Source organism: Podarcis vaucheri (genome assembly GCF_965113315.1).
Source record: "Podarcis vaucheri genome assembly, chromosome: 1".
Lineage (NCBI taxonomy): Eukaryota > Metazoa > Chordata > Lepidosauria > Squamata > Lacertidae > Podarcis > Podarcis vaucheri.
This window is the reverse complement of record NC_138759.1, coordinates 23562561-23574956: the sequence shown is the minus strand read 5'-3', so window position 1 is coordinate 23574956 and position 12396 is coordinate 23562561. Positions and strand designations below refer to the sequence as shown.

Below are 12396 nucleotides of genomic sequence, written 5' to 3'. Positions count from 1 at the left end.
AATTCTGGACATATGGCAGAGTCCTACTGAACCCTCAACTTTGGTGTGGAGAGGCAGTGAAAGAAAGACTAATTGTATGATTCTATGGCATTAGGAAAGAGGCTGAGAATAAGACAGCTAGTACCATTATATATATAATGGTATATATATGTATATAAATCAGAGGTGGCGCCTTATCTAGGGTATTGTGTAAAGCATGGGTGGGGATACTTTGGCCCTGTGGCCCTTTACATGCTGTGGGACTCTGACTCTCATCAGCCCGACCCAGCAATGCCAGTGGTCAGGAATGATGGGAGATCTGGTCCAATAACATCTGGGGGACCACAGTTTTCCCTATATCCTGGTATATATTCTGGTTTCCTGTTTTCAAAAAAGGACATCATAGCCAGGGGAGGCCCATGAATAAATTGTGCTTGTGTTAATTTATCACTTAAGATGCATAGGCTGACTCTCACAGGCAGAGGTGTCCTAAAAGTAAAGGTTGTGTTCGTTTTTTAGTTTTAAAAGTGACGAAAATGGGGAGGAGATCCAGGACCCAGTGTCCCCCAAACCCAGGCCCATCCCTTAACAGCATTCCTAATCAGAGTCCATTCTTTAAAAAGAAGAAGAAGAAGCATATTGTAGAGCTGGCAAAGGTGCAGAAACGCGTAATCGACATGATCAGTGAGCTGGGACAACATCCTATGAAGAAAGATGACAAAACTGAGAGCTTTTTAGTTGCACATGACAGCCATTTATAACATGGTACTGCACATAGTGTAGAGAAAACGGATACGGTTCTTTTTCTCAGTCTCCCACAATACCAGACCCTGGGGTTGTACAATGAAGCTGAGCACTGGGAGATTCAAGACGGTGTTTTCACATCATGCATAGTTAAACTGTGTATTTTTCTGACATATGATGTAGTAATGGCCACCAACCGGGATGGCTTTGAAAGAGGATTAGAGAAATTAGTGGAGGATAAGGCTATGAATGGCATTTTACCTACAGGATCGGTAATAGCATGTATCTGAATATCAGTTGTTGAAAGAGGGCTATTGGGCTCAGATCCTTTTTGCAGGCTTCCTATAAGCATCTGGTTGGCTGCTATGGGAACAGAACGCTGGTCTACTCTAGACCTTTGGTCTGGTCCAGCACAGGGACCTTTTATGTTCTTAAATAAAAGGTACATAAATCTTGACCCAGTTCTGATATGATGACTACTGAACAGGTCATACTTGAATGACCCCTGTTTGTTGTTGTTGTACGATATAATTTCACACACCCTCTTTTCTCTGGTTAGATATTCATAGTTCGGAAAGATGAGAACCTGAAAAATCTGCTTCTCTCAGTTCATTTTCCAGCCCTGGTGGAGGCTTCTGACATTTCAGAATACAGGATTAAAGAAGAAAAATCATGTAAGTTTATTCCTGAGTTTTGAAACCTATCTCTCCACCAAACTATTTTGCACCCTGTCCACAATATACCTGCACCTAGATCTTTTTCAAGGCAAATGTGTGTGTCTCTTCATTATGATCTTCATTAAGATTCAGGACAGACAAAAGAAAGTGCTTCTTCACAAAGTTCATAGGTGAACTATGGAATGCACTCCCACAAAAAGTAGGGATGGCCACCAACTTGGATGGCTTTAAAGTAGGGATTAGACAGATTTGCTAGACATAAGGCTCTCCGTGGCTACTAACCCTGATGGTTATGTTCTACCATCACTGTCCAGAGGCAGCATGATTATGGATACAAATTGCTGGAAACCACAGATGTCCAGCTGCTGCTTTGAATGCCTCCAGCCAAGGAGAGCCCAAGCCTTAGTAAAGAGTTTCCCCGTGGTTTTTCCATTCTCTTACCTTTGTCTCATAAACACATTTCATATCAGTGTCTTCTCAAAACACTGGTTATCTTCACCAAACATGTTATGGCTCCACCGCCTGCTGGGCTTCCTGTTGATGACCTCCTTGGCCTTGCATTAAATACAAGTGTTCCTCCCCATCCTTTTTATCTACCCAGTTGCCAAGATTCCACACTGGCCATTTCCTTTGCCTCAGTGAGAGTCCCTTTGAGCCACAAACAGCTTTTCTGACTGCTTATGCACTGGGCGTTCAAGTTGGAATTATCATTTTGCAAGGCGGCCATACGATGATGTCATCCATTCTTGTTCCTTCACAGTGCTTTTTTTTGTATTTCTTTTCTTACTGCAGAAAGCTGAAGGGCCCCCTCAAACTGTTGTTGCTGCTGCTGTTGTTAGCAGGTCTAGTCTGCAACATTCCAGTAATACTACATTAGTGGTGGACAGCAAGTGACCCTCTGGAGGTTGTTGGACTCCAATTCCCATCAGCCCCCGTCAGCATGGCCAGTAATCAAGTCTGATGGGAGTTGGAGTCCAACAGCCTCTGGAGGGGCACAGGTTTCCTGTTCCTGTTCCTTCTTGGCATTCACACAAATTGGATGGCCTTCCTGTCTTCCTTGTCCTCAAGTATCTCGTTTGTGGAATTATACTGCCCTTGCAGAGTCTAGTTTACCTATCATGGCTAATGTAATGACCTACCCTCGGTGATTTTGTCTGATCCTTTTCCACAGCTGTAGAAGATAATGGCCATCACTATGTCTTGAGGTCATGAATTCCACATTGCAATTGTTTTGTTGGGTCAGAGAAATGTCCCAAATAAAATGTTAATGAAAGAGCCAAAGTTTGAATCAGGGACGGTGAGGAAAGGAGCACATCTGGTGTGGGCTGCTTCCATGTGACGCCACAGCCTGGCCAACAAGACATTCCAGACAGGAGTTGGGGTGCATGAGGCCCACACCATTAAGTACACCACAGCTGCTGGATAACACACAACATCTGGAAGCTTTAAAGGCATATCTCATCGGGGAGGATATGGAGGAGAGGGATGTCAGACAAGTATGGAAGGAGAGCGAGGAAAGTGCAAGGACGGACTTTACTAAAGGAGGAGGAGGAGGGGAGGAAGGGAACAAAAGAAGGATGTTGCCCTACCTCGATGATGGCTGAGGAACTAGGGTGGGAAGAGAAAAGGGGAAGAAAGAGGAAAGGGTCTAAGGCTGTTGGCCCAGTGTTGAACCAAGAGAAGAGAAAGGAAGAGGAGGAAGGATAGAACATGTGGAAACTGTATATTTACAAATAGTGCCACTGTATTCTGCTCTGGTCAGACCACACCTGGAGTACTGTGTCCAGTTCTGGGCACCACAGTTCAAGAAGGACACTGACAAACTGGAACGTGTCCAGAGGAGGGCAACCAAAATGGTCAAAGGCCTGGAAACGATGCCTTATGAGGAACGGCTAAGGGAGCTGGGCATGTTTAGCCTGGAGAAGAGGAGGTTAAGGGGTGATATGATAGCCATGTTCAAATATATAAAAGGATGTCACATAGAGGAGGGAGAAAGGTTGTTTTCTGCTGCTCCGGAGAAGCGGACACGGAGCAATGGATCCAAACTACAAGAAAGAAGATTCCACCTAAACATTAGGAAGAACTTCCTGACAGTAAGAGCTGTTCGACAGTGGAATTTGCTGCCAAGGAGTGTGGTGGAGTCTCCTACTTTGGAGGTCTTTAAGCAGAGGCTTGACAACCATATGTCAGGAGTGCTCTGATGGTGTTTCCTGCTTGGCAGGGGGTTGGACTCGATGGCCCTTGTGGTCTCTTCCAACTCTATGATTCTATGATTCTATGATTCTATGATTCTATGATTCTATGATTCTAGTGATGCTTAAATGAAGCAGGCATCTCTGAAGATAAGTGACCACCTGGAGCTCCAAGGATCCTTGTAACCTTAGACAGGGCATCCTTGATAAACTGTATAAAACTACACCAGCTGGATGATCTGCTTGCTTATATGGGGAGAAGGCATTTTACTTATGTGATTTTTGAAGTGGGATGTGTGCCCCTCCTTAATTACACTACTGGCAGTTTTCCAACATAGACCTTCTAGTTACATAAGCCACCACCGCATGCCGGCCTTCACAGTTCCTGCTGATAAGGTTATTAAGTGAATTCAGATGCTAATGGCTACCCTGGAGTACCACAGCCTTCAAAATACAATGCCCTGTGCTCCAAGCAGCCTGGCACACAATGGCCCTCTTGCTGATGAAATTTCTCCAGCAGAATGTTCTCAGAAACTCCATTCACAGGGGTAATGAGTTGTGCCAAAGAGAGGTCAAACGCTTTAAACACATATATACTTTTCACAGTAGTTAACCATCTGAACTTCACAGCCTCCCGCATCCCCTCCCTGAAAAATAAAATAAAATAAAATGAGAGTTACGTTTTACCCTGATGCCCCCTGGAGAGCTTGAGCTCATTTTCTGATAAGCAGCATTGCAAGCTGGTGGTGTTTGCCTCGCTGCTGCTGCTTTTGGAAAGGTTAAAAAGAAGCAGCAAGCAACCAGTGTGCATACATTTCTTTGAGTATCTGGCACTGCAAACTGCTCAAGCCGCAGAAGTGCTTGGGGAATATTCATGGGCTTTATGGCATATCATGATTCAGAGAGTGTTAAATTAGCTTGAACAATTGAGGAGCTATGAAACTATCTCGAGTGGCATCCATGCATTATTCATAGGGAAGCTAATGAGGGAATTGAAGGGGATAACTAGGCAGAGGTAGGCAAAAGGCGGCTTTATTCTTTTGACTGGAGAGACCATTTTGCTCCGGCTTAATTCTGCATCAGTTTGGGAACTCCTGGGAGTTCGGTGTTGTTTGTGGCGGGCGTCATTTAGCCCACAGATACTGTGCGCTTTGAAATCTTCCGTTCCATGGCAAAAGATTTAATGAAATGTTGCCTAAACTAATTGCAACACAATGCCAGTAATAGAATTGCCCCTTGGGGTTCTTTGTTACATGTGTATTCCGTGCTTCCCTCCTGCTGCTTCTCCAAAGAGCTCTGCACCATTTGTACATACTGTACAGTGGTACCTCGGGTTACATACGCTTCAGATTACATACGCTTCAGGTTACAGACTCCGCCAACCCAGAAATAGTACCACGGGTTAAGAACTTTGCTTCAGGATGAGAGCAGAAATCGCGTGGCGGCAGTGGGAGGCCCCATTAGCTAAAGTGGTACCTCAGGTTAAGAACAGTTTCAGGCTAAGAACGGACCTCTAGAATGAATTAAGTACTTAACCCGAGTTACCACTGTATTTATTTGCCATGTTTTATGTACAGTGGTACCTCGGGTTAAGAACTTAATTTGTTCCGGAGGTCCGTTCTTAACCTAAAACTGTTCTTAACCTGAAGACCACTTTAGCTAATGGGGCCTCCTGCTGCCGCTGCGCTGCCGGAGCACGATTTCTGTTTTCATCCTGAAGCAAAGTTCCTAACCTGAGGTACTATTTCTGGGTTAGCGGAGTCTGTAACCTGAAGCGTATGTAACCTAAAGCGTCTGTAACCCAAGGTACCACTGTACCTTCTTTCTGCTGATGAGCTCAAGGCACTTCACAGTTAAAATAATGGATTATAATTGATGACATATGTGCTATCCCGAGACATCGCCTCCTGCAAGTCAAGGCTCAAGGTACATAGTACCAAAGGCTAGCCAAGGTATTTTGGCACCCAAGGCAGGAAACTCCACACGTGCCCCTCTCTGGAAGCAAAAACACAGCAATAATTAAATAATGTAACAATTTGCTACCTTTTCACGGCACCCCAAGCCACCTACCTGCCTGTAAACAGCAGCCTCAGCCAACCAGTGATAGGGCCGGTCTAAAGGAGAAGAAGCAAATTTGGTTGCCTTGGCTACAGATGAGGCATTATTCTTATTTTTTGTGCGGGGGCTGTTCTGTACCACAGTATTAATTTTTTTATCACTGTCAAACTGTTAATTACTGGATTCTATGCATTTTAATGACCTGGTCTTTCACGTAGTGTATCGGAAACCACTTTGTATTCAGTATATAATGAAAAGCGGTATACAAATAAACAAAGAAGTATAGAAATAAAATTTCCAGGAGGGCAGGCGCCAAATAGCAACTGGTCCTAGCCGGACTAATGGAGGAAGCTTTGCTGCCTGTAACCGTTCCCCTTCACTGCAACTGGGTGAAATGGGTGCAGACGGAGACAGTTGTGGAAGCCCAGAGCTAAATGGTACTGGATCCTGAGCAGATTGATGCCCCTCCGATCATCGACTTTGCCAACCTGCCTCTTCCTTTGATTCAGCTAGATGGAAAGGCTGCTGAGCCAGTGTGGTGTAGTGGTTAAGAGCGGTGGACTCGTGATCTGGTGAACTGGGTTCGATTCCCCACTCCTCCACATGCAGCTGCTGGGTGACCTTGGGCCAATCACACTTCTCTGAAGTCTCTCAGCCCCACTCACCTCACAGAGTGTTTGTTGTGGGGGAGGAAGGGAAAGGAGAACGTTGGCCGCTTTGAGACTCCTTTGGGTAGTGATAAAGCGGGATATCAAATCCAAACTCCTCTTCTTCTTCTGAAGGAGGCAGTTTTGGTAAAGGAGGAATCAAATGCCTTTGGTCCCAGCTAGACTAAATGAATGGTTGCAGAGCTAGTTCCAAAGTAGTGTCCTGTCGACATCAATGCTACCTTCTGACCAGTGACAGCAAAGGGTTAAGTAGCATGGAGAAGTGGCAGGAAGACAACATTTGATTTCCAAATTCAATCCCATTCAGTGTACGGAAGATGTCACCACAGACATGCAGGACGATCCTTGGAGCCTCTGGGATGTTGCATTCCGGTCATGGTGACTCATTCTAATTTTAGCTCAAGTATCTCTGTCCGTTCTCCATATTTAGTAACTTTGACCGCAGCACACCAGAGCAAACTCAGGGTCGTGCCTCTGATTTCCTTCCTCATTCAGGGTAAGTTGCCCACCTTGTTGTATCTACTCGTGAATTATCTGTATAACTTTTTTGAAAAAGAAGAGAAATTCTCTCTCATATATTTTTTTCCTAAGGATACAATAACATTAGTAGTGCCTGCATGCCAGGGCAATCTGATAGACTTCCTGCAGTTTAAATCATTATTTTTTTAAAAAGGTAACTTTGCTTTAGCAAAGTTAATTGGCTTCAGACTAACTGTACACATGGATTAAACATGGAGAGCAAAGGATTTAGCTGAGCTAAAGCATGATTCCTTCCATTGACCTTGGGATTCTCAAACAAATGTCATTATTAAGGTCAGAACTATTCACTAGTGTAAACAAAGGGAGAGGAGAGCGAAGTTTTATAGCCAGGAAATGTGCCTGTTCAGACTGAAGTAGCTTTCAAAAGAAGCATTCCTGATAATGGTTTGTAGTGGCACAGACTCAAAGCAGTGCTAGTAAAGGTAAAGGGACCCCTGACCATTAGGTCCAGTTGTGACCGACTCTGGGGTTGTGGCGTTCATCTTGCTTTATTGACCGAGGGAGCCGGCGTACAGCTTCCGGGTCATATGGCCAGCATGACTAAGCCGCTTCTGGCAAATCAGAGCAGCGCACAGAAATGCCGTTTACCTTCCCGCCAGAGTGGTACCTATTTATCTACTTGCACTTTGAGGTGCTTTCGAACTGCTAGGTTGGCAGGAGCAGGGACCGAGCAACGGGAGCTCACCCCGTCGCGGGGATTCCAACCGCCGCCCTTCTGATCAGCAAGTCCTAGGCTCTGTGGTTTAACCCACAGCACCACCCGCGTCCCCAAAGCAGTGCTAGTGGGGGCCAAATCCTGTATCACAGGCTGGATGGAGTGCTGGACTGCAACTTTGGGTATCCAGGTATCCTCACACCAATTTAAAGGACACTATTTCTCTGCCTTAGGGTTGCTGGGCACAGGGGCAGTCCTGCCATGAAGCATGGTGAAGGGATTGGGGCAGCTGAAGCCTGGGACTCCATGGTGCATGGCCACCCCCACCCCCTGAGATGGCCACCAGCATTACTTCAGTTGTGAAGCACACAATTACCATTTCTCTCCCCCACAGCCATGGCACGCTTACAAACATGTGGGGAACCTTTTTCAGTCCAAGGGGCACATCTCCTCTGGGCAAACTTCTGCAGGTCACATGCCAGTGTTGGGCAGGGGCAGAAGAACAATGAATTTAAATGTTGCCACCCATGAGGCTGGGTGAGGCAGCTTCCTCAGGTGGGGGGAAGCTCAAGAACAGGCCCTTCTGCAGGTGCCCTGCCTTCGCTACAAGAGAAGCAGCGCAGGCACCAAGGAAATCTTGCCAAAAATCTAATGAAACTTTGTCAAAGTCCCGTGAGATCCCATGAGATCTTGTGAGATTTCAGCAAGGACTCACAATATCTCACCAGAACCCACGGTCAGCATCACCGCTTTGCAGGTGCTGCTGCACATCCCAGATAAGAGAGGCTTCAGTGGGGCAGGGCAACACATTCCCATTTTGCCTCAGGCAGTGAAACAGGGTGTACCGCCCCTGAATGTTACCTTTGTGCAGTATGCTACTTTCAGCACACACTTGACACCCCTCTCTATCCTCCATCCAGGCAAGCAAGAGTCGTTATTTGAGCTGAAGGATAACTAGCCAGGCAAAAAATTATCAAGGATGTGTGTGTGTGGGGGGGTGTCATTTGGACTCTTTGTCAGGTAACAAGAAGTTTGGGGGCAGCCCTGGTTGTGAGGATCCACCTGGGGGAGAGACTGTCCTCTATCAGTTTGTCTCCAACTAGTAGTGAAGTCTGCATATTTTGCTCTTGAGGGTAGGGCAGGGCCGGCCCAGTAAATTTTGTTGTCTGAAACAAAGAACAGGATTGCACAACCTGCAAAGGAATGGGGGCTTTCTACCACTTTCTACAATGGCCTTCGTCCTGTATACCTGAAGGAACGTCTCCACCCCCATCGTTCAGCCCGGACACTGAGATCCAGCGCTGAGGGCCTTCTGGCGGTTCCCTCATTGCGAGAAGTGAGGCTACAGGGAACCAGACAGAGGGCCTTCTCGGTAGTGGCGCCCGCCCTGTGGAACACCCTCCCTTCAGATGTCAAAGAGATAAATAATTACCTGACATTCAGAAGACATCTTAAGGCAGCCCTGTTCAGGGAAGTTTTTAATATGTAACGCTGTACGGTTTTTAACACTGATTGGGAGCCGCCCAGAGTGGCTGGGGAAACTCAGCCAGATGGGCGGGGTATAAATAATAAATTATTATTATTATTATTATTACTTTGCGTTTGGTTTATGTCGTTGCAAACACCAAGTTGTAAGATTGTTGCTTTTTGTTCAAATGAATGCACAGGGGACTATTTCGCTTTCAAAGTGGTTCGCGAGGGGTGGGTGTCAAAAGTTTAAGGGGAAGTGTTGCTCAGGCAGTTTTGTAAGGCAGGGGTGGTGATTCATGGCTGTTTGCACGTCCCCAGGAAAGAGGACTCAAGATTTGTACAAGCTATAAACTGAGAAATGCAATGCATCTCATCAGAGTCAACAAGACTGTGATCAGGGGGCCCATGTGCCTGTTCAACCTGATGTTTAAGCGCTTTCTGTTGATGGGCAACTTCAAGGCCTCTGCTTTCCTTTTTCGTCATTCTGCAAGCTGTGCTTGGATCAGACGGCTGTTCAGATAGAGCAGTGTTTCCCAACCGGTGTTCCGCGGCACACTAGTGTGCCGCGAGATGTTGCCTGGTGTGCCGCGAGATGTTGCCTGGAGGGAGGCGGGCGAGTCCAAAAAAGGTTGGGAAACACTGACTTAAGTTTCTCTTTCAAAAAGGAAACGTGGGTTAAAGCGGCGCCGCCGCCTCCCACTCACTTTCCTGCTCTGGCTTCCCTAACAGTTTTCCGAGTTGCGTCACTGGATCCAGTCCCCTTTTCCACAGGTGACACGGGGCTGGAGGGAGGGAAAGAGGGCTTTACGTCGCGCACAAAGGCAGCCTCCTAGAAGCGCTCTGGGCCAGCGCCGTTTCGCCGAAGGCGCCAGAGGACCCCCACCCTCAGCTCCTTCAGAAAGGAAGCCCCGCCCCTCGGCTCCCTACGCCGCCAGGCAGCTCAGCTGACTGACGAGGACGTTCTGCGGCGGCGGCCGCCGCACAACCACCGCAGTTGCTGGCAGCGTCCGCAGCGCAATAAGTAACAGTGCCTGGTGCTGCCAACTCTTTCTCTGTCTCTCCCGCCCCCCCCCCGCCCCCAAGCTCTCGTGCGCCCCGCGTCAACATCGCCGCGCGCAGCTTCCCTCCCGGCGTGACGCTGCGCGCTGACGTCACGGGGCTGTAATGGTGGTGTGCCTCGAGATTTTTTTCATCAAACAAGTGTGCCTTTGCCCAAAAAAGGTTGGGAAACACTGAGATAGAGATCCTCTTCAAACAGGGGCCTGTTCCCTGCAAAATAGGACATATCGCTACCCTACATTTGGCTAGTTATGGACTAATCTGTCCATTTTGGATTCTCTCGGATTTTCATTTTTTCCTATCGTAAGTTCAGTTCCCCACATTTCTGCATCAGTTCGCTATTTTATTTAAAGCCCTCATGAAAATTAATCAGCATTTTAGTGTTACTATGGGACGGACAAATCTCCCTTTCAGTTTCTTGAATTTTCTCATTTTCCCAGTTCTCCACATTTCCACATCAGTTTGTGCTTTTTTAAAAACTTCATGAAGATTCATTAGCATTTTAGTTTCAATTTCCCTTAATCTACACATTTTTCTACGCAGTTATGCATGATGTACACGTTTTGCAATTTCCCATAATAAACCTAGTTTTGTACACTTTTTTTTAAAAAAAAAGTCTGCATGCCGCATCATCATATGATTAAGACAAGTGTGAATTTCAAAGGGAGGAATCCAGTGTAGCACTAACTCCCCCATTGTGTCTGTTTCTGCTTACACAACTAAATCCCCACCCCAACTTGCACCCATCTCTAAATCTGTTCTGAGGTTTACCCCAACCCTCTGAAGCAAATTGGGGGAGGGTGTAGGGCTCATGGAGGGATAAGAGAGGGGTAGAAATTCTACTGCACAAAAAGACATCGTTGCGACTTGAACAGCGCCGATAGGTTAGCTGCATTTCGGTTCACACATTGTTTTGGGAAGTTCAGATTAGGTCTATGTGTCACATGGAGCTTTGTCCTCCAACATCTCACTGCTGCCACCCGCACACCACATCACCAGATACCTGAGTGGGCCCCCACATTATTTCCATTGGTTAGGTTGGCCTGGCGGGCTGGGGACCACTTTGTATCTTAGGGTAGTTTGCTTTCTGTAAAAATAAGATATATAATCAGAGTATTTCCAGAATCTGAGAAGAGTCAGGGGTTTTTATTCAGAGTATAATAGGGATTTTCCATACTGTCCTGAAAATGTCAGAGTTGATGGGAACTCTGCCCCGGGTTATTTGAAAGAAAACTTGAAGCAGTTCTTGAGGCAGCCAGAAAACACAAAGCAGTTTTCATTTTAAACTTTAATCGCTTTCTCTAAGGTGAAACTTCCTGAGGAAAGGAAAGAAAATCTCCCTCTTGTAAGTAAGCACAATTTCCTTCTTTCTGTTCTGTTTTCTTTGGAACAAAAGGCCTTGCCTTGCCTTGTGCCCGAGTAGTGTAGGTGTTTCTCAGAATTCACATATTATTGATGAGGAAATATGTGGACACCGAAGCAGCGCTATACCTTTTGGCAGGACCAACTTAACGACCAAAAATAGTGAGCAAGCTTGTGAGTCCTCCAGAATTTTTCTTCAGTTAAGTAGAAGAAAAAAATAGCTGGCAGCCTTACCTGAGAGCAACAGGTGGGCAGTGAAAACAGGTGTACCTTGCATCAGCATCTCTCTGGGGAGTTAAAATGGTCGCTCCTACCATTGAAAAATTATTTAAATGGGTGGGCCCAGGGCAGGTAGACCTCAGCAGTAGGCAGTACAGTAGTAGAGTGTGCCTTAGGGCAGAAGCAGTTTGACACATGGGGTGGTGCTGCTACACTAGCTTCCTGGCATGTGGGTCACTGTTGCTTACTGGGGGGAAAGGGGTAGGGTGATGCAAATGCAGTGACAGAAGGCCTAGATTGGCTGACTGCCCTGCCACTCAGGGGTGCCAGCTATAGGGGCAGAAGGGGCTTCAGCCCCCCAATATTTGTAGGCAGGGGGCTGAGCCCCCAAATATTGAGGGGGCCACCATTCCACACCACCTCCAGCGAGCACTGGCACGCTGGGTGGGGGCGGGAGGCGTGGAGAGCGCTTTTCACCCTCCCCGCTCCCCACTGCGATCACTTCCTCTGGCAGGCCTGGCCAGACTTGGGGTGTGTGTGAGATGTCATGCATGCATGACAGCCCCCCAAATGTTGGGCCCAACTTGGTGCACCTGCTGCCACCTCACCCCTCCTGCTCCTGGTGCGCTATAGGGACCCAGCTAACTGGAAGCTGGCATACAGCTCTGTCCCTGCCAGCAGGCTGCTTCTGCCTGAAGGTGCTGTGTGTTGGTGTCAAAGCTGAGAGATTTTCACCAGTCTCCCACTCCCTCAGCTAACTTGAAGGGCGATAG

At 47.0% G+C, this 12396-nt stretch overlaps 1 protein-coding gene across 3 annotated transcripts in view; it reads left to right on the top strand.

Moving 5' to 3' along the window:
• The window catches only part of RIN3 (Ras and Rab interactor 3), a 78492-nt gene that overhangs the window by 29374 nt on the left and 36722 nt on the right, over nt 1–12396 (top strand). For 2 of the 3 annotated variants that reach the window (XM_082232563.1, XM_082232564.1), the window contains exon 3: nt 1283–1397. In XM_082232563.1, the coding sequence (XP_082088689.1) occupies nt 1283–1397 (115 nt within the window). Of the gene's footprint in view, nt 1–1282; nt 1398–6685; nt 6815–12396 lie in introns of those variants that run through there. The other variant, XM_082232565.1, reaches the window with a different exon arrangement.